General features: G+C 38.1%; 1 protein-coding gene across 1 annotated transcript in view; it reads right to left on the bottom strand.

Moving 5' to 3' along the window:
* Positions 1-7,598: 7,598 nt before the first annotated feature.
* smc1al (structural maintenance of chromosomes 1A, like) overlaps positions 7,599-22,353 on the bottom strand; it is a 38,764-nt gene continuing 24,009 nt past the window's right edge. Inside the window, exons 22-26 of the mRNA XM_081387607.1 lie at positions 20,007-20,161; positions 18,201-18,352; positions 18,052-18,121; positions 9,964-10,074; positions 7,599-8,539 (exon numbers count right to left, since the gene is read on the bottom strand). Of these exons, the coding sequence (XP_081243733.1) occupies positions 8,459-8,539; positions 9,964-10,074; positions 18,052-18,121; positions 18,201-18,352; positions 20,007-20,161 (569 nt within the window). The 3' untranslated portion in view covers positions 7,599-8,458. The remainder of the gene's footprint in view (positions 8,540-9,963; positions 10,075-18,051; positions 18,122-18,200; positions 18,353-20,006; positions 20,162-22,353) is intronic.

The raw sequence follows: 22,353 nt of genomic DNA, 5'->3' as shown, positions 1-22,353 counted from the left end.
TAGAAATCAGCTGTTATTTATTCCTGTGATAAAAGCTGAGTTTTCAGCATCATTACTCCAGTCGTCACTGTCACATGATCCTTCAGAAATTATTCTAATATGATGATTGATACTCAAGAAACATTCATTATTATTTTAAATGTCGAAAACAGTTGTGTACAGTCTTTGATGAATAGAAAGTTCAAAAGAACAGCATTTATCTGAAATCTAAAGCTTTTGTAACGTTAAACACTACCGCTCAAAAGTTTTGGGTTAGTAATAATTAAAATTTTATTTTTGGGGGAAATAAATAAAATAAATCAGTACTTTTATTTATGAAGGATGAGTTAAACTGATCAACAGTTACAGTAAAGACATTTATAATGTTAAAAATATATATATTTGAAATATATGCTGTTCTTTTGAACTTTACATTCATCAAAGCATTTTGAAAAAAAAAAAATCTGTACACAACTGTTTTCAACATTGAAAATAATAATGAATATTTATTGAGCATCAATCATCATATTAGTATGATTTCTGAAGGATCATGTGACACTGAAGACTGGAGTAATGATGCTGAAAACTCAACTTTGATCACAGAAATGAATTACTATGTAAAATATTTAAAAATTGAAAACAGCTGTTTTAAATTGGAATAATATTTCACAATATTACTGTTTTTGTTTGTATTTTTAATCAATAAATGCAGCCTTGGTGAGCAGAAGAGACTTCTCCTAAAAACATTAAAAATCTTACTGACCCCAAACTTTTGAACAATAATATATATATATATATATATATATATATATATATGTATGTATGTGTGTGTATGTATGTATGTATGTATATATATATATATATATATATATATATATATATATATATATATATATATATATATATATATATATATATATATATATAATATAGCTGCGAGCAGCGATTACGTGCCCAAGCCGGCGGTACCGCCACCCCGGTGCCTGTTGCGGTACCACCGGCTTGGGCCCGTAATCGCTGCTCGCAGCTATATTTTATTATTATTTTTATTTTATTTTATTGGTAAAGAGACATCTGTAAGATTGTAAAAAATTCTTAATTGTCTTTCAATAAAACTTACTTGACAAAAAATGTATTTCACCATCATCGGTACCCACCCTCAGCCGATTGGCATTACAGTATTTGCAATCACCATCCCGTGGCAAAACGGAGCGTCTAAAAGAAAAGTTCTGACTGCTTACTGAACACTGGTCAGTGAGCCTCTCCCGCTCGGCGCTGTCAAGCGCAGCTTCACCAGACAGATTTAACTCCGCACAGCTAAATAAAACAGGCTGGTGGCAGACTTATAATATTTCTGATGTAAAGATTTCTGTGAAACGCGTAAAGTTGCACAGAAGAAAGCCAAATAGGACCTGCCCTGTACAGTTTAAGAATCTGTAGCCATAGGACTATTATTTTGTTGAACAGACCTGAGCGACAACTGATGACGTAACATGCTCAGATTTGCTTGACCAATCGGCGGAAGGGGGCGTGTCAGGCCGCCCACATGTGGAAAACGAATTTTGAAGTCATTTATTCGTTTTTTGCCTGTGAACTAAAAAACGAAAAATCAAGCCGAAATCTATAATAAATGGGCCGTTTTCTCGTTTCTGCTTATTTCATTTCAAATTGGAAAACAAACTATCAAAACGTACACGGACCGTACACTGACCCCTCGTTACACTGCCACCTACAAGTTTGCCATGCTCTTGACAGCATATACACAGGTTCGTGTGCACAATGTTATTTTTGAAAACGAAGAGGGGTGAAATGTCCGTTTATGAAAATAGCCATCCACGTGTAAACGTAGCCCTAGTCCTGGAGGGCCAGTGTCCAGTTAGTGTTTAGCTCAAACTCTAACCAAACAAACGAACACGTTTAATCAAGAATTACTCACAAATTATAGACAGGTGGCTTAAATTTGACTAGCTCCCCAAGTGCCGTTTGTTCTGGCTGCATGGCGGCGTGCACGCTTCTTCATCCTGGGTTTCGGCACCACTGTAACAATGTTCACAAATAAAAAGGACGAAGAAGTCAGGTCAGTGGGTTATCAGTGTCTTTATTTATTTCTCTCTGTCAAACAAAACAAAAAGTAAATCAAAATAGCACTGTCTAAATTGTGGGGTCTACATTTTTTATATCAGTTTTATTTTGATAAACATGACAATATAACATTGCGACTACAAAACTGCACACCTGCAAAACACGGATTTGTGAGCATTATTGGAACTGAAGTTGTACGAATAAGCATGAAACACACGTGATTGTGTGTTTCATGTGGTGAATCCGGCCAATTGTGGTCAAGTGTTAAGTCGGACAAAACTTCTAACCAGCATGCACTGGTTCAAGTCAGAAATTTCAATCTGGTTTCCCTCCCGACAGCACTGAGACTGCTCTGGTCAAGGTCGCCAGTGACCCATTTTAATTCTCCTTGACCTCAGCTCAGCCTGTGACACAGAGCTGGTCGGCAACAGGCGGCCCGCGGGCCAAAACTGGCCGTCAGCAATAATATCTGTCCCGCGCCCGCAGCCAGATTACCTTGATAGAGGCTGGTTCTGAAATAGATCCGTCATGACAGCAACTGTTACTCACAATCACTTCGTCTTTAGTTTTTGCCTTCAAAATAAAAGTACGAGAATGTTTTTGCAGCAATGTTTTATTTTGAGATGAATTGAGAGCTTTTAATTTCTGAAAGACATTCAAAAGAGTCTGTGGATCGCTTCGTTGCAGATAAGACACACCGGCTTTGCATTCACAAAACTAGATAGGATGAACACATAGTTGTCTTTCCATTCTTCTTTGTATGCCCTATTTTCGCCGTCAGCTTTCTTCTTTAGACTCTTTGATAGTGCCATTTTCTGTCACCAGCTAGCTTAAATGGTAACATCCCTCTGCACACGACGTAATAGCGTACATCCAGCACGCAAACAATAAAAAAAAAAAAAAGCAGTTTAGTACGTGAGGATGTCAAGGAATAATTCTGAGTATAAAAGTTGTCTATGTAAAATAATTATTACAATAAGTTAGCCTCCATTGTGTAACAAGCAAATTAAAATGATACAAATTTATTATTGACAATATGGAAAGAGGAAATAAAACAGTTTAAGAGCATGACTCAAACATGCTTATTCAAGAGTTATTTTTATCCATCCCGCATCTCCCACATATGTGTGTTTTAGCACGGCGGTCTGTGTTGCAAGTTGGTGAATGCAGAAACTTGCTAGGTTACGTGTCACTACTGCTTTATTAACTTATCCAGTGTAAAACCTGGACACCGCCACACAAATGTGGCTTTTTGTTAATGACTGTCTGGATTTAACAGAGTAAACGCTCACTACCAGTTACAAAAGACACTGTAACAGTCTGTCACAGGCAATTCTAGTAATCAATTAATATCTTAAATTATCCTTTGACTATGTTCTGGCCCGCCATCTAGTGGCAAATGTTTTTTTTTTGCCCGATGCCAAACTTACTTGCCGACCCATGCAGTAGACCATAATATCTTAATTAACCGTCTAAAGACCTATGTCGGTATCAGTGATGTGGCTTTGGACTGGTTTACTCCCTATTTATCGAACGGGTCCTTCTCAGTAGTGCTTGGAGTTGCGTCCTCCTCCTCTCTTGCTCCTCTATTTTGTGGGGTCCCCCAAGGATCTATTTTGGGTCCCCTTCTGTTTACCATTTACATGCTACCCTTGGGTCAAATTATGCATAGTCATCATGACATAGATTTCGACTGCTACACAGATGACATTGTATGCAATTGCATGTCCCGATAAAGCCTGGTACCACGGATGCATCATGCATCATGTCCTGCTTCACCGAGATTAAAAATTGGATGTTGAAAATAATTTCTGCAATTGAATGACTCCAAATCAGAGGCACTTATAATTACCCCAAGTGTCCCCAGTACTAGTAGCATTAATAATCTCTCCTCTAGTCTGGGTGCCTTATCTAATAATGTTCGAAAAGAGGCCCGCAACCGAGGTGTCATCTCTGATTCAGGACTGTCCTTCGATGCTCAGGTGACTAAAGTGGTGAATTCCTGCTTTGCACAACTGAGACAGCTAACAAAGATCAAGTCATTCTTTTGTTCTGCAGATTTAAAAAAGGTCATTCATGCTTTTATCTCCTCCAGACTTGACTACTGCTGTAATGCACTTTATCTGGTATTAGCAGGCAAAACATCCAAAGACTGCAGCTGATTCAAAATGCTTCTGCCAGGCTTTTAGCACTCACTAAGAGAAGTGACCACATTACACTGGCCCTTGCTGCCCTTCTCTGGTTTACCTGTGAGTTTTTAAAGCCTTGCATGGTCAGGCTCCTGATCTGCTAATTCCCCATGAGCCTGATCGCTGCTTGAGATCCTCTGCTAGGGCCTACTAATGGTCCCAAAATCTCGAATGTGGGCTTTTGCAGTGCGGGCCGCTCAGCTGAGGAAGACCCTGCCTGGGCATCTCAGACATTTAAGCACGCTATCATCATGCTTTTTACATCTCTTCTCAAGACTCAGCTTTTACTTAATCTGATTTGTTGTAATTATTTAAATGACTCTAAGTTGTATCTTTGTTTTTGTTTCATTATATGCTCTTATTGTTAAGCACTTTGTAACTTTTTTTTGAAAGATGCTATATCAATATAGCACAAATAATAACGAATTATTAAAACAAACAAATAAATAATCATCTTGGCATGATAATTTTAAAGGAATTTTGAGCATAATTTAAAAATGATAGCCAGCACATACACAGGATTTCAGACTTTCATCCTTCAAAATGAGCTCGCTATATGCAGTGATGCAGTCTCATATTCTGGTCAGAACCTAAGGGATGTGGCTAAAATCAAGCTCAACCAATAGACTCTTTCAACCAAAGTTTTGTTTTCCCAGTAGTGACATCACAGACCATCGTATCATATGACAACATTTTTATTTTATATATACAGTGTATATATAATTAAAATATGAAGTATTTTTTGTTGTTTTTGTCATTGTACTAATAGTTGAAATTTAGTTCATAATTATTATTTATAATTATAATTAATTGTCTTATTATTTTAATTAATGCTTTGGGTTTAAGTAGGTCATATCTTACTTATGAAATACCAAATACCAGAATTCCAAATTTTTTTATAATTTTTTTAACAGTAGCCTACCTTTTATTGTGGGACCACAATTTAAATTAATTCAGTAAAATGACTGCAGTGTCTATTAGTGGCATAGATTAAAATAAACAATGTGCAAAAAACTGATAACAGGCATACAACATTACAATTATAATAAAGGGTTACAGGTTTCTATGGGCACGTTTCAACGATAAAAGCAAAATACAAAATAAAACACCAAAAATCTATTCATTTTGATTTCTAACTGTATGTATCCAGAACTCCTCCAAGAGAGACACCTCCTCCTCTCTAACACCGTTTGCTGTCCTAAGCATAGATTCAAGAGATTTAATGTCCACTCTTTTTAATTCTGGGGCTTTCAGTGTTTTCCAGTGTCTTGGAATAATCCTGCTGGCCATTGTGATGCATGCCATAATAACAGAAAATACACCTTTTGAAACATTTGGTATTTGGGACTTGCCTAATTTAGGGGTTAAAGATTATCCATATATCAACTTCTATCCAAAATGGTTTGACCAGACTACAGTACCGGCCAAAAGTTTGGAAACATTGCGATTTGTTTTTTAAAAAGCTCACTAAGGCTGTATATTTATTTGAACAAAAATACAGTAAATAAAGTAATATTGTGAAATATTACACTTTAAAATATGTTTTAATATAATGTAATTTATTCCTGTGATCAAAGCTGAACTTTCAGCATCATTACTCTTCCTTGCACCTTCAGAAATCATAGTAAAATGCTGATTTTGTGCTCAATTATCATTCATTATTACTGGTGCTCAATTATTAATAATAGTTCCTATTTTTGTCAATGTTGAAAACCATTTTTGCATGCTTAATACAGTATTTTTGTGGAAACAGATACATTTTTGTCTGGATTTTTTGATGAATATGTAAGCTCGCGCTCAATCGGCCCAAAGTCCGGCGTCCGACCAGCTCGGAAGGTCTTAACGTGTTACTGTCCTTTTCTCGAGGCAAAGTATTTGTTGGTTAAATTTGCAATACATTAATCATATGTATTTTCTCGTTATTTCATCTGACTCCATAAATGAAAAGGTTTTAATGATATCTGCGGATCATTAATTGTGAGCGAATGTTTGACTATTCCGTTTTAACTCTTCAATGAAAGTCAGTTAGAATAATCAAATGTAACAATTTATTATGTCAGGTAAATGTATCATGCCAATTACATAATCAATTCAAAGATAATCGATACAAAACATCAAACCCAACTTTAAGAAATACATGAGGCTGAGAGATCTCTCTCTCTCTCTCTCTCTCAGCCTCACGGGCGAATCTGAGTTACAGAAAAGGCCCCGAATTCCCGGCTGCATTTCATTATATAGACAAGCCTCTTTCACATGGAAACGTGCTAACAAAAGAAATTTGCATTCAGAGTTTCACCTTTTGGGAGTGTGTGACCATTTGTCTTGAGAGACCATCTTCCATTGTAAGTCAGTTATCTTTAAACTCTTAAAACTTTATTACCTTTTGTTTTACTTATTTGGAAATGAGACATTTGTGCCAGTCGCACTGTGACATTTTAAATGATACCAAACATGAAAAATACTCTGTGATAATCATTCACATTAAACTATACATTTTCTTGGGTGATTTTCATGTGGTCTCAGCACGTGAGAGGGGGAGTGAGGAAGAGGGGGAGAGACGTGTTCTGAGGTGAGACCTCCAGAGAGGTCCTTTTGTCCTCTCAGGGTCTGGGTGCTCAACCAGACTCTCCAGCATTTCCTAATTTCTCAATTCTTACAAATAGAAGGTTCAAAAGAACAGCATGTATTTGAAATATAATCTTTTGTAACAACATTAATGTCTTTACTGTAACTTTTGACCAATTTAATGCATCATTACTAAATAAAAAGTATTATAATTTTTTATTTTTTTCTAAGATTTATTACTCATCCCAAACCTTTGAATGGTAGTAGTGTATCACTTTACACACAAAAAGTAGGAAGCACAACTATTTTCAACATTGATAATAATAATTATGAATGTTTGTTGAGCATCAAATCATCATATTAGAGTGATTTCTGAAGGATCATGTGACTCTGAAGACTGGAGTAATGATGCTGAAAATTCAGCTTTGATCACAGGAATAAATGACAGCTTAAACTATATTAAAAAAAATTTTTCACAATATTACAGTTTTTACTGTATTTTCAATCAAATAAATGCAGCCTTGGTGAGCAGAAGAGACTTCTTTCAGAAACATTAAAAAAAATCTTAGTTTCCAAATATTTAACTGGAATAAATTATATATTAACACACACACACATATCCCAAAGCTTCATTCCTGTCAAAAATTAAATAAGGTGCTACCCTGACTAAGGTCTATAGGTTACAAATATGGCCAAAACATACATACATACATACAGTAAATGCAAAAATGCTTGTATCAAAATCAAACCACACCCTTGCAAATAAATATTCCAACAACACTTCTGTTCTTGATTTGAAATCAGTTTATTGAAACACATTTGTGAAGAGCATCTGGACCTTCGGGATGAACTGTATTCAACAGGTACGGGTGGCAGGAACACACATCACACTGAGGGAAGGTTACCATCACGTGATGTGAACAGGTGACCGCCACACAGAGCACACACCTCTAACGGTTGAACAATAGTTTAGCTACACGATAAACCCGGCCCCAGGGCTTCCTCTATTCCAGCGCTCCATGACAGTCGTCAGGAATCTGGTGATAGTAAAGCACATTCAGGCAGATTTATGTCCGCTCACATTCCCTGCAGTAAGTCCAGCCATTTTATACATAAGTGAACAGTGTTTTATTCGAACTGTGTGCATGTGTTTCTGCGAGAGCCTAGCTTTGAGATCTAATACACCAGCCAGGCAGATTTACACATGTGTAATCAAACATTAGTGAAAAGCAGGGTTTATTTTTCAAGAGTAAAATTAGGACAAAAAACAGTGACTACAAAAGGGATTATACAATTCTTTCACCAAGCAACTCAAATAATAGCTTCCACTGCAGGTCTTGGCCAGTTCACATTTACTTGCACTAGAAAGCTTCAAAGCAAATTATGCCAAGTTACAAATGTAAAAAAGTCAGAGTAATCTAGTTTTAATGGATGAATCAAAATGACATGATTGCCAAAAAGTACTAAACAGAAACACGGATGATTCGACCTATTCACGGATGAAGGAAAAAAGAAATAGAAGTTCATAATCAAACATTTAAATCCAGCAAGAGACAAATGTGTAAATATTAAGAACTAAAAAAGCCAAGCTGATCTCTAGAAAGTACAGAGAAAAACACAATGCTTTTAAGAATGTGAATGTGTCACTCATTAGGATTGGGATTGGCATCAGGATACTGGGAGAGGTCAAAGGTCAGGACTTTACTGATGACGCAGTCTCCTTGCTGTTGAGACAGAAATGCATACATCAAGTCAGTTATTTGTACAGTGCCTTTTTTTAAAACTACAGTTCGCATGGTTTGAAAACAGCTTTAAAGCATGTCATACTGTTACAAAGGGCACACAGGCACTTTTAGTTCGGTTTCTGGCGCGTTTTCTATAGAATATACACTCACCGCCACTTTATTAGGTACAGTACACCGGTTCATCTGCTGTTAATGCAAATATCTAATCAGCCAATCACGTGGCAGCTTCAGCTCAATGCTTCAGGCATGTAGAGATGATGGAGGCGATCTGCTGGAGCACAAACTGAGCATCAGAACGAGGAAGAAGAAGATTTCAGTGACTTTGAACGTGGCATGTGTGTTGTATTCCAGAAACTGCTGATCTACTGGGATTTTCACACACAACCATCTCTAGCTTACAGAGAATGGTCTGAAGAACAGTAAATATCCAGTGATCTGCAGTTCTGTGGGAGGTCAGACTGGTTCCAGTGGATAGTAAGACAACAGAAACTCAAATAAGCAGAAGTCTGCAGAAGAGCATCTCTGAACGCTCGACACACACACCTGTGAATCTCAGCAGACTGAGGCCACAGTTCACACAGGCTCAACAGGACAACAGAAGATTGGAGAAGCGAGTCACATTCAGATGGCCGGGTCAGAATGTGTCGTGACCAGCATGAAAGCCTGGATCATCCTGCCTCGTGTCAGCGGTTCAGGCTGCTGGTGATCTCATGGTGTGTTGGATATTTCCCTCAGTCCAGTTGAGCACCATTTACACACCACAGCCGACCAGAGTACTTTATGACCACAGTGGACACATCTACTGATGGATACTTCCAGCAGGGTAACACACCATAACCAATCATCTCTTAACTTCATTCTTGATCATGAGTTCACTAAACTCAACCGGCCTCCAGTCTCCAGATCTCAGTCCAGTAGAGCAGCTTTGAGATGTGGAGGAACGGGAGATTCACATCATGGATCATGACGATATGGACCCGAATCTCTGAGGAATGTTTCCAGCATCTGTGCCATGAAGAATTAAGGCAGTTCTGACGGCAAAAGCGGGTCCGACCCGGTACTAGCAAGGTCTACCTAATAAAGTGGCCGGTGAGAGTATATGGCTGCATAGGTAAGCAGGTAAAGCTGAACACATGTATAATAGCTGTCAATTCAATTGAATCATTTATTTTTTCCATGATATTGCATATTATCTGTATGTTTTTGGGTAAATGTACAACATTTTGTGTAGTGAGTGGCAAACACACTTCCCCCAGAATTACTAGGCGATGAGTATCACTGCCATGATTAAATATTTTGGTCATATTGCCCATGCTTAAGCAGCTTCGTCGAGAAGCTGATTTATAGTCATACATCACAGTAATGTACAGAAATAAAGCAAGCGTGTGTGTGTGAACCCTGACCTCTGGATACACTCCGATCAGGGAGTCTGCCTTAGTGTAAAACTCCTCTTTCAGAGAGATCACGATAGCCTGGAAGTTCTGCACCGACTGATCCTTGATGTAGTTTGCGACCTACACAACACACACAAACAACAACTCAGCACACGCCAATCTCAGAGAATGTTTAGGTTATGAAAATCAGGAGCATTCAAGTTTTGTTCATGGTAATGGTAACGCTGTCACAATCATGAAGTTTCGGCTGTCAATTAAAAAATATATATATATATATTTCTAATGTTATTTTACATGTCAGATTTACACAAACCTTAAAGGGATAGTTCACCCAAAAATGAAAATGATGTCATCATTAACCCGCTCTCATTACATGTCATTACAAATCTATATGACTGACTTTCTTCTGTGGAACATAAAAGATGATATCTTAAAGAATATTTATAACAGTTTTGGTTACCAAAAAAAATCCTGAGTGGGGAGAAAAAACAACAACTATTTCTTAAAATGCCTTCTTTCTGTTTTTCACATATAAAATCATATAGGTTTGGAGTGACAGAGGCCGTGTCCACAGTAATACGTTTTCATTTGAAAATGTATATTTTTCTCTCTGTTTTGGTCTCCCGTCCACACTGAGACGGCGTTTTTATTAATGAAAACAAAGCTTTTTTGAAAATGTATTGTGAAAATATTGTGCCTGTTATGTGCTATTCACTTTCACACTGTTGCAAAGACTGTTATCGATGACAGGATTAACTCACATTTGCTGTCCTGCGGCAATACATGAGAGCAGTCGCGTTTTAGACCAAACATATGGTGACTGCGTGCGACCTGGACCGCATCAGTGAATGGGGAGATATTTTACTACATAAAATGATCCTGTCAGAAGAATTGCGCGATAACTTCATTATTTATTTTTCCATCTGAATCATGTCAGTGATCTTTTGTGGGGTTTTACGCATGCGCAGTAAAGGTGAATTTAGCGTTTTCAGGCGTTTTTCGAAAGTTTCTCATCCACACTGAAACGTCCGAAAATGCTAGTGTGGACGGAGAGCGTTTATAAACGATTTCAAATGTATCCGGATTAATGTAGACGTAGCCAGAGTGTGAGTAACAGATGACAACAATCTGTTCAAGAACAAGTCATTGATCTACATGAACTATGAATCATACAGTAAAGCTGCGGTTCCCAAACTTTCTCTGCCAGCCCCAGTGTGACGGGTTTCTCCTGCGTTGAAAATGTTTTGGCAGCCGCCAAAATTACTCTGTCCCGTCATGGTTCTGTCCATGTATGGATCTGATCATGTATGTGACAATATCTGCCTGCACCCACTGACAGCTGTCTGCTTTAAAACGCTCCCCTGAGTGTGTGTGTAAGCGCTCTGTGAAGAGCATCAAAGGTTTCTATTTACAATGTGTTTTTGCAGTGTTGAGATTTGTAGCCAGTCACAGACACATCGCTGAGCGCGTGAACTCAATGGATGTTTAAGTTAGTCAGAATCCACTCAAGTCCTTTCAAAACAGGAGTTTCTGTTCAGTGTGAGTTCTGCACACTCACAAATCCTTTCATTATGACTAACAAAGTATAAGCACAATGTCAGTAAGAGATTCATTTTACAACTTCATTGATTATAATGGGAGTTTTCGTGAGAGTGCAGATTTGCTAAATTTCTGTATATAATGTATATTTTTCATGCGGCTAACTACACATGGAAAAGTGTCTGGATTGACAGTCGTATTTAAATGCATGATTGAATCCGATTGACAGTGGACGAAGTAAACAAATCAAGTACTTGAATAAAAGTACAGATATTTATTGCTAATTAATTACTGCTCCAGTAAAAGTATTAAGTACTCCCAGGGCTCTACACTTACTTTTTGAACAAGGAGCTCTGGTGCGCCTAAATAAAAAAAGCACAGACAAATATTTGGGGGCACAGTCATTTTTGTTGTATAAGTTTATCATTATAGTTTTATTATTAGAATTATTCAACAATTAAATTTACAATGCTCATTGTAAGGTTAAGAACATCAGACCAAAACTTTCAAACAAAAGATTTTCATTTAATTCTATTTTATCGTCATGTAGATTTCATTTATCAATGTATGTAGGCCCTATGTATGTTTCACATTTTATCTATTAAAAAAACAACAAAAAAAAAAACAAAAAAAAAACACACTAAAGCCTGTAAAGAATTTAATAAATATCAGCAAATACTGGTAATTTACATAATATAATAAAGGTGAATCTAAAAAAAAACAAAAAAAAAAAACTTTCGTTATATATTTCCACACAAAGACGCGTGATATAGCCGACCGCTCTGCGCTTTGAGAGGGATGTGGGACACGAGCAGGAAAGAGACCATCGATCTCTTTTCTGATATCTTCATGTTTTCTACTTGTTGTAAAAGGTATGAAGAGCAAATTTTATCTTCCACAAGGGCAAGGCATTAAGGCTGTTTGCGCGCTGCCAGAGAAAGCCGAACTAAAATCACCCACGCGCCTTAATTATATGTCTAATAACAAGCACAAACTATGATAAAAAATAATTTGACGAACAAGTAAAAATGTAGGCTATCTGTCCTACAGCGTTTTTCTAGGCTACTTTACCACAGTAAAGAATACGAAAATAATAGACCTAATTAAAAGCGAACAAAGGAAGAAACGTTTATAATCCCCTTTGGAAATGGGTGAGACACGAGAGACGATATGGGAAAAGAAACAAGAGATTCCATGCAGGGGTGAGTCCCGATTTTTGAATATTCAATTAGTTTATTTAATTATAGAATATCTAATATGTTGTGCGATTATTCTCTAAAATAAAATCTCCATGTTCTGGTGCGATGCGGTGACGCGTTCATGTAACCGGAGGGTGACGCTGCCAATAACGCACATAACAGCTGTCACAAAGAACTGGCAAAAGTAATGATTATGAATGTGTTAAATATATAGCAATGAGGCATTTGAATTGTTTATTAATAAAGTGTTTTTCTGTGTCAGTGTCGGGCTGCAAAGATGAAGTTGACGATGCTGACTCGTCATCTTCGCAGTGAACGCACCTATAAATACGGAATAGGTATAAGCATAGTCGGTTTATTTTCGTTTTGAATGGTTTTGTTTAAAAGTAGACAATTCAAGCTTTCTATATGGAATAGGCCTAACTAATCGAATATTGTTAAATTCGCTGATAATCGGGTGACCAGATCGCAAACCAGAATTCAAAGCGGACAGTTTAAATTTATGGGCCCACGTAGCCTACAACTCTCTCATTCCTCATGAATTCAAACTTTTCCATGGCTGCGAATCTGCGATATAACATTTTTATTGCTAACCTATTTTTTCTTTTGTAAACAAAGCTTTGTGTGTCATAATATTAATGTAAAAACAGCATTCACAAAAGGTTTTTTTTTTTTTGCGAACCACCGCCGGTACTACTCAGCCACCGCGGTGGTGCGGTTGTCAAGTTTACCGGCACAGCCCTAATAGTGTCCTACTCTGCCCCTCCTCATGATGATGTATTTGCAGCTGTTTCTATAGAAAAATGCTGTGTCACTCGCACGAGTGCGCCCAAATATTTTTACACGTTCGCACGCCGAAAGTGAAATGGGCGCACTGTAGAGCCCTGACTCCTTTTCCATTTTACTTAAGTAAAAGTACTTGATTTTCAATGTACAGGGGTGCAAACACATGTATGGTCAAAAAAGAGAGAGGTAATCGAAGCCCTCGTCCCGCGGCAAATATCCAGATACTACATTGCCACCATCCCCAACCCACCCCTATAGGCACATAGAGTCAAATAAAATTTAGAAAAACTATCTTGCACTTCTTCTTCTTGCTTTACTGCAACTTCCTGAAAACAATTTCACCTGATGATTTAAATAGCTCTTTTTGTAAAGAATTAATAATTCTAGGATGATTGGGGTAATTGTGTAGGGTAGGCCTAGTGCATCTGCATAGAAACTAAAAAACAAAATACAAATATAAATATAAATACAATAAAACACAAATACATGAGAAATAAAGCAGTGCTTTATGTTTTTCAGGTAAATTAACTATTAAGTATTAATACAGTTTATCTGTTGACAAAACGTGATTTTTCTCTTTCTCTTTTGTTGTTTGATTAACTTTGGTGACACAAACAGCTGCAGGTATATTGGGTGCTGTCCCTTTAAGACGAATGCACGTATCTAATACCGGTAATGACACGCATCCGTTTTATTTTGACTGCGTATACGGGGAAACTCGTTAAAACGGACACTGGATTATTTTTTCGTGCACATGTCTGTTCAAACACAAATAGATAAGAAAGAAAAGGGAATTCGGTGTTCACGAACTTCACGTGCTGTCTGCGACTGCGTGGCTCTGTGCGCCGACAGACCATCTACATTTGGATGTTAAACATAATATATATAGCCTGATACAGCAAAGACAACGTCGGCAGTATTGACGGCAAAATAGGCTACAGAATATTTCGTTCTGTAGGCCTATTGACAGGGGCAATATTTGAAAATCGATAATTAGGTCTATTTTTTAAATTACAATTATATATGCATTTGTCAAAACCGAGAGACTTTCAAGCATCAAAATGTAATTTATTAATATGTATTTGCGCCTTCTATTTTGTCTGAAAACTTCCAACACTCTTGCGTGTCGCGTGAAAAATAGGCGTCGGTTGCGGTTCTATTTCTAGCACACGGTTTCGGCGCGGCTCGAGAAGTGTGTGTGTCACGCAGGCATTGTGCTCTAACACAAGCTCTAACCAGTTAACATGAGAGCCGACATAAAAACGGACACTCCACGCCACGCAGAGAGAAATGTGATGCAGTGGCAGATCCAGAGTGAGACAGAAACACAAGTGGTTCACGCTTGCGCACATACTGCTGGTTTGGCGCGCAGTGTTCTTGTGAAAAGGCGTGTTGTTAAGAGGCTCCTGGCACAAGAATGATGGCTCAGCCACAATAGCACTTCAGTGCAAAGGTCGTTTATTCTCCAAAAATGTCCCAAAGTGTACAAAAATACATTACAACACTCAAAAACAAAACAAAAACAAACAAAGAAAAAAAAAATTATATATATTTACACTGAGCCTTTGGCTGAATTTCCTTCTACTATAAAGGATTTCAAAATTTCTCTTGTCTGCACCTCAAATTGCACTCCTTAGCTTTCACCCACCTTTCCTTTGTGTGAGAGAGCTGCCCTTTAAATTTTAAAGGCCCCGCCCCTTTGAGTTAAATCATTATGTTAAGTATCAGGTAAGCATCCATTTTTCAACCTTCTACTAAAAAGGTAAACTGGTAATACAAACATTCATATATATATAGCATGTATAATATGTATTCATTACCTCAGTAATAATATAAAATATACATGGGCAACATAAATACATTATTAAAAACAATTTTCCCCATTTCCCCCTCCCCACACATAAACACTAGCATGGTCCAGCCGGAAGATGATTCACGCATGCGCAGCACGGGCAGGCTACGATTTAAAAGCGTTTATGAATCGCCGCCGGTGTTTTGACCTTTTTCACTTGCCGTACTGACGGCATATCAACAAGGAAAGACGACACCCGCAAGACACTTCACAGCACAAACAAAGACACTTACAAACAGATATGCAGATAAGCAGTGACGTGCAGTCTGGGTAGGCAAACTAGGCACTGCCTACCCTGCCAAAATTCAAAAATAAAATGGTTTATTAAATAATAAACTTGTATTTGTATTTTTACTGTTTATTCTTGTGATTTATATATGCAATATGTGTGTTATTCCAATTATTTAGACGTTATGATGACAAATGTAGCAGTTACGCATAATCAAATAAAAAACAAATCGTAGAATAAGCAGTGCTTTTACTGTCCATTCATTACAGACGGCAAGCGAAAAACCCATGTTGCGCATGCGCACTTCGATCCTGTATTCTTTAACATGTACGTCAAAAAGCACAACTCTGCTGTGCCTTTGGACGTAAACATGGTATGCCCGTAACATCTCCGTAACATATCAGACATGGACCAATTAAAATCAAGATATTACTGGACATTTGCGCAGCTAACGTGATTAACGTTACACACCACAGATAGCCTACATGCCTAATCCCCGCGGCAAATTCAAAGCCAAAATGACAGCACCGGAGTTAAAAGGCTGTCATCAGAGAGTTAAATGTTTTAAATTGAGAGCCAGAGACTGTGCAAACTGAAGGCCCGTAAAGAGGAGTTTTACAAAGCTGTGATCGACGTCTTCATGAGGAAATGGCGGCGGATGAATTTGATGTAGGCTACAAATAATCTACCGATTGGTGAGTCAAAAACTATTTTGGGCTTAATATTGAATTGATAAATATGGTTGAATTAATGCAAGCCATTTGACTTCATATTCAATTGAGCGGTGTGTGATTTTACTTTTACTTTTGGCCGCTGTGCAACAATAAGGATTAAGAATGGTTGCATTCTAATGCTGGAGTGGAGTGGACATAAACTACTGTTACTCGCGGTGTGTGCCTGTGCCGCTCTTGTGTGTGTGCGACGTGCGTGTGTGTGTGAGAGAGAGAGAGACTGAGAGAATACACGCGATATACATCCTGATCTGTACATTTCTTGATATGCCGCGCTTGTGCGTAATGTTTACTGGTATTATTAGCCTTTAAACAATAAATCAGGTAATCTTTCATAACTCAGTGCCTAGCCTCTTTAAGACATCACCGCACGTCACTGCAGATAAGTAAATAAAGGTGTTATAATTTAACTTCTCTGGTGTGTGTGTGATTTTTGAAACATGGTTTGATAGCGGGAATATTAGAGGGATAATGACAGTGCGTGTATGCAAAACTATCGGTAGCACAAACCCAAGTGTGCACCCGAGGGAAAGGCTACGAGCGGAAAATGAGTAACTTAATGTGTAGACTTATATGTGAATGGGAGTGCAAGTGCTGTCGCAGCCGGTGAGAGAGAGCTCTGTCACAGTTCTGATTCGCTTATTTCCTATTTACTCTCAACCCCCCCCTTAAAAAAAACTCTTCGGATCTGCACGATTCACACAAGTCACCCAAACTGACGTGAAAAAAGCGTGAGGTGCCGAAAAGCGCGCTGTTTGCACCCCTGAATGTACTTAAGTATTAAAAGTAAATAGTACTAATCAATGAATGTTTATTTTGTAAATTTATTCTTGTATACTTTTATATTTCATATTTGATAATTACATCCAGCGTTGCTCAGCATGGCTACACACACACATGCACGCGCGCACAAACACACACGTTACAGCACAGCAGGGCTGGCGCAAACAGACACAACTCTACTACTACAGAGACATTTCATGTCGGCACGTTATTTGGGCGGACTTTGCTTTCCCGGTGAGCGTGATCGGTGCATGAGTGGAGCGTCGGCATGGGCGAGAGCAACTGAGCAGAGCGTCACACTGAACACTGAGGGCTGGGGCGGCATGTGTGTTCGGCCCTTTTTCTCTTTCGGCCAAGAACCGGTGGCCAAAAATTGTACGAATGTGTGTGGATGACCGTGTTTGTCAGCCACTGCTGAAGACCATTTTTGACCCAGGAGAAACCCTGGTGTGTTGTGTGCCTCAGAATATTAGATTCTGACTGTATAAAGCTGAACAAGTTAAGTTTCTACCTAGGCTTCTCTTCTGTGTTTATGATGTGAAGTCTCTGTTACAGCTGAGAAGTTGTAATACTGTATTAATTACAATGTTTAAAATAAATCCTATAGGATTTGCAAGCAAGGTCATGTCTAAAGAGTGTCTCTATGTGGGTGAGTGTAGGTGGGGGGGCTTCTCTACAAAAGGGGGCCCGGCAGAAAAAGTTTGGAAACCGCTGAACACAAGTATGTTATTCCATACATCAGTTAGTGGACATTAAGTGTAGCACAACAACATTTCTATTCTAAGAGCAGTGCCTAACAGGAAGTCACTTGATGGATTGCATGAAAATATGAGATGTTAAATGTTCATCATGTTGCAGTTTAAACTGCAGAAGCAATATGACAAAATGATCACAGTGATAAAACTGCGTGGCCCTTAATGACTGTGTGTGACACTTATTTTAAGTAGGTTTTGTAATAAACTCTGGTGAGAAACAAACCTTGCCAATGTTTGTATTGTCCAGCGCTGCATCAATCTCATCCAGCACAAAGAAGGGAGCAGGCTTATAGCTGTGGAGGTGGAGAAGGTCGTCAGGTACACACTGGTGAAGGCTGGGATTTGACATGAAGGAAACACACTTCTACATACCTGTGAATGGCAAACAGTAGAGCTAGAGCAGCCACAGTCTTCTCTCCTCCAGACAGGTTGTCCATGGGCCTGAAACGTTTGCCTGGGGCCACACAGTTATAGTTGATGCCATCCAGGTATGGCTCCTCTGGGTTCTCAGGCCCCAGAAAAGCCTAGCAAAACACACACACACACACACCAGTGGAAAGATTTGTCTTGGTGTTCAGGAGAGGATTAGAGCTGCACTGACTAATTGAGAAAATTAAACAGGGTTCCTGCAGGTTTCAGTTAGTCAAATTTAAGACCTTTTTAAGACATTTTAAGACCATAAAGATTGAAATTTAAGACCTACACGACGAATTGTCAAAAGATTTTCAAATCAAAGAATTCATTTTATTTCAATGAATTCAGTAATTGAAAAAGCATTAACTTAATTTACAGATAAAGCAATCACATTAGTAACCTTCCAGACCCAACAACGCGTGTCAAAATAACAGAATCAGATATAATTTTTTTTATAGAAAATTGTACTTTGCATAGGTCTAATGTAAAAAACACATAATTAGATGATTTTAGTTAATCATAGTTGATCATAACTAGAGATGAAATGGCATGAACATTTCACTTAATTATTATAGCGCCAAAAATGATCACTGTTATCACAGAATCCTGTTCAAAGTACTAATACTACACAATGAAATCAATTCACCAAGTTTTATGTCGAAAAACAGCAAATAACAAATAAAATTAGCATCAATACGCACTAACATAAACATTAAAATAATACGATTAAAAATGATAGCCAGATTTTAAAAGTGTCTTGCAACATGTTATATACTAACATGTACAAGTTCAAATAAAGTTGACAAAAAAGGTTTTTATAAAAAGATAAACCGCACATATTTCAGACTTTAATTTAGCTTTTTTGACTCATTCTTTTTATAAAAAATGATTTAGTGAAATTTACAATACACTTTAGCTTATCTTTATTATTAATAGTAAAATTCAGTCCGATTTTACCGTGGCGTCTGTCGTTGCTATGCAACTCCACAATGACAAAAAAGTTTTATTGGCTAATGGATTTCCACCGCCGAAAAACGCTTGCTGTAGCTCTGTTACAAGATTTATTTACGGAAAAGAGAAAAACACCCGTAGTGTTTGGGTTAGGGCTGCACGATCATGACAAAAATCATAATTGTCGATTATTGACACAATCCTGAAAAATAGGCGTTCACAGAGCAAGCTGTAGTAGAGGAAATGCAGGTTTACCAAAGCACACAAGCACGATATACACTTCATGGGTTGTAAGCATATGGTTTCATGTGGCCAGGTTACTTTTGCTGTTTATGCAATCAAAACCACACTTGCTTTGTGCATTCAAACTCTTATATTAGATTGAATGCGGCCCATTACCAGAGAATCATTTAGTCATTTTAATATGGAGCTGCAAGCGTCAGTAACAAAGCCCTGTGACCACAAATAAACCAGAGCAGACGAAATAGATGTTTTGATGTGTATGCGGAAATATCAATAACTACCGGTTTGATTTTGCATGCTTCATGCATTCTCATGACATAGATTACTGTAGCAGTTTTTAGCATGAACAGTGGAAATGTTCATGCTAAAAACGTATACTGGTGTGGCGGCATTTCCAACAAAACCAGGCCAAAATGAAGTTTGTTTTGTGAGTTAGAAATGGCATGCCAAAGTGAACTGGTAAACCCCTCTAAACGACCATTGGTCCGTGACGTCTATGTAACAGGTCGTAGGAGTGCTCTGAGGCTCCGCATTTTTAATGTGGAAATTTTTAATGAAGCATCACTGTACCTGGGCACTGCTGTTGCGGGACAGAGCTTTATAGATCTCATCGATGTTGGTGGCCACAGACTCAAAGCAGGCATTGAAACGGTCAAATCTCTCCTTCTTTATCTGTTCAAACGCCTGCTTGGCTTTTTTCGCCCTCTTCCTGGCAGCTTCAAACTCTATGACATAAAAAAAAAAAAAAAAGACATCAAACAAACAAACACAAAAACAAAGTTAATGCAATTCTGGGTGAGCTGCAACAGACAAGCTGAGTGATACAAACAGTGATGAAAAGAACTATGACACTTCTAAAAGTTTATAAAGAGATCGTAAAGAAATCTATATGAATCGAGTGGTTTAATCCAGGGGTTCCCAAACTTTTTCATTCTAGGACCCACCTAGACAAGTATAATCAATCTCAAGACCCACTTGCACTGGTGCTACCAACTAGAGCCCTGCGCGGGACTGTTTTCATCATCCCGCTCCCGCCCGCGCCCGCCGAATTTCTGACCATTACCGCCCGCTCCCGCAACGCATGTGTTTCACTCCCGCCCGCTCCCGCAATATGTATGTCCACTCCCGCCCGCACCCGCAAAACTCTGAGAATTTAGTCCCGCACAATAATAGAGATGCATTGATTTTGTGTCTTCTCCCGTCCCGCAGGAAAAAACACATTTGTATTGCTATTATTAAAGAGATTCATGGGGTTGTTTGTTTCGTTTCCCTGGCCGGCATAGCCTACTGGACACATACACACAGGATAATGGAGGAAATCGAGTGTGCTGTTTTTGGATGGTTTTGTTTTCGTTTTTGCTGTTTTTTATTCAGGATACTCTGTCTTGCGCGTGCAATGATGACGCAGGGAATAGTGATGCTTTTCTCTGAACAATCAGCAGTCTGCCGTGTTTTCACGTCACATTTTAGTATCGCCTAAGCTCGCTCAGAACCCCGCCGGAGGGGGTACGAAAAAAAGTAGCCTACCTGGAAGCAGATACAGTTACAACTTTTACACAGTGGAAAACCAAACAAAGGCGAGGCGAGGCGAGTCGAGTCGAGCCGAGGCGAGCTGGTACTGTGTAGTGGAAAAGCGCCAATATTGACATCTCCATCATGTTGCAAGGCTACCTCCCGATCCCGCAGTGTTTTTTTTAGCCGCCCATTCCCGCCCGCAGCAAAGTTCAAACCGCCCGCTCCCGCGAGATTTGCGTTGGGTCCCGCGGGACCCGGCGGGACTCAATCCCAATGCAGCCCTCTACTACCAACTTTCTCAGTTGGTCGCACCAGCATGATTTGGTCGCACTTTTTTTTTTTTTGCTACATGCCATGGGATTAATCAATGCATGCTGATGGTCTTAATCTGCATACCCTAGTTTTGCACTGATGTAAAAAGACTGACAGCGACAAGACCTCATGTTAGCAAAAAATTTTGAACTTTTAACTCTAAAAAAAATGTATGTTATTTAATGTTTGATTATAATTTTACCGTCTTCACATAGGGATGGGATAAGAGTTTATCAATAATAATAATGCCACTGACGATTCTGATTATCGATCCGATTCTTTAACGATTCTCTTATTCATTCTTGATAGCACTGTGTGGAAAAATGTAGTAATATGCTTTTCAAAAAAAACAAGGGGTTTTATTTATTTTAAAGCTTAAGCTTGAGTAAGCAAACTGTACTTTTTATGTAATAAATAGAACCTTATAGTAAAGCGTTCCTGTAGGGCTGGGCGATATGGCTGAAAACTGTATCACGATATAAGTGTTTTATATCGGCCGATATCGATAATTATTGAATTTTTTTATAACATATTTAAAATAAGGACCAGTCCAGGAGACAAATATATTACATTTAAAGATTTTTTATTTTAAACTTAACCTACCTCTGATTATAATCCCATCAGTTATAAAGGCAGAAATGTCAACACGACCATGGAAAACTCAAGTCTAAAATCACAATGAACACTTAACAATTATCTCTTAACATTAAGGTGCAAAATTAAAGAATACGTAAGAAATGCTTTATAAAGGGGTGGGCGATATGGCAAAAATATAATATTATGACTTCTTTCTATAAATTCTATAAATCTATTTCTTTCTATTTTCTATAAATTATACATTGATACTTATTAAAGCTATTAATAAAGTTATTAGTCAAGAGCAGTGAGTGATTTTCTCTTTACATTTTGTTGTTTTATTAACATTAAAGGGATAGTTCTCCTAAAAATTCTAATTTTCATAATTTACTCTCTCACGTTGTTTTAAACTCGAATAAGTTTCTTTCTTCTGTTGAAAATAAAAGTTATTTGGAAGAATGACCAACAGTTGATGTACCCCCAGTGACTTCCATAGTATATTTTTCTCCTATGG

The sequence above is a fragment of the Scardinius erythrophthalmus genome, assembly GCF_964197995.2.
Source record: "Scardinius erythrophthalmus genome assembly, chromosome: 15".
Lineage (NCBI taxonomy): Eukaryota > Metazoa > Chordata > Actinopteri > Cypriniformes > Leuciscidae > Scardinius > Scardinius erythrophthalmus.
The sequence above is the reverse complement of the archived record's forward strand: the minus strand, read 5'-3'. Positions and strand labels throughout refer to the sequence as shown.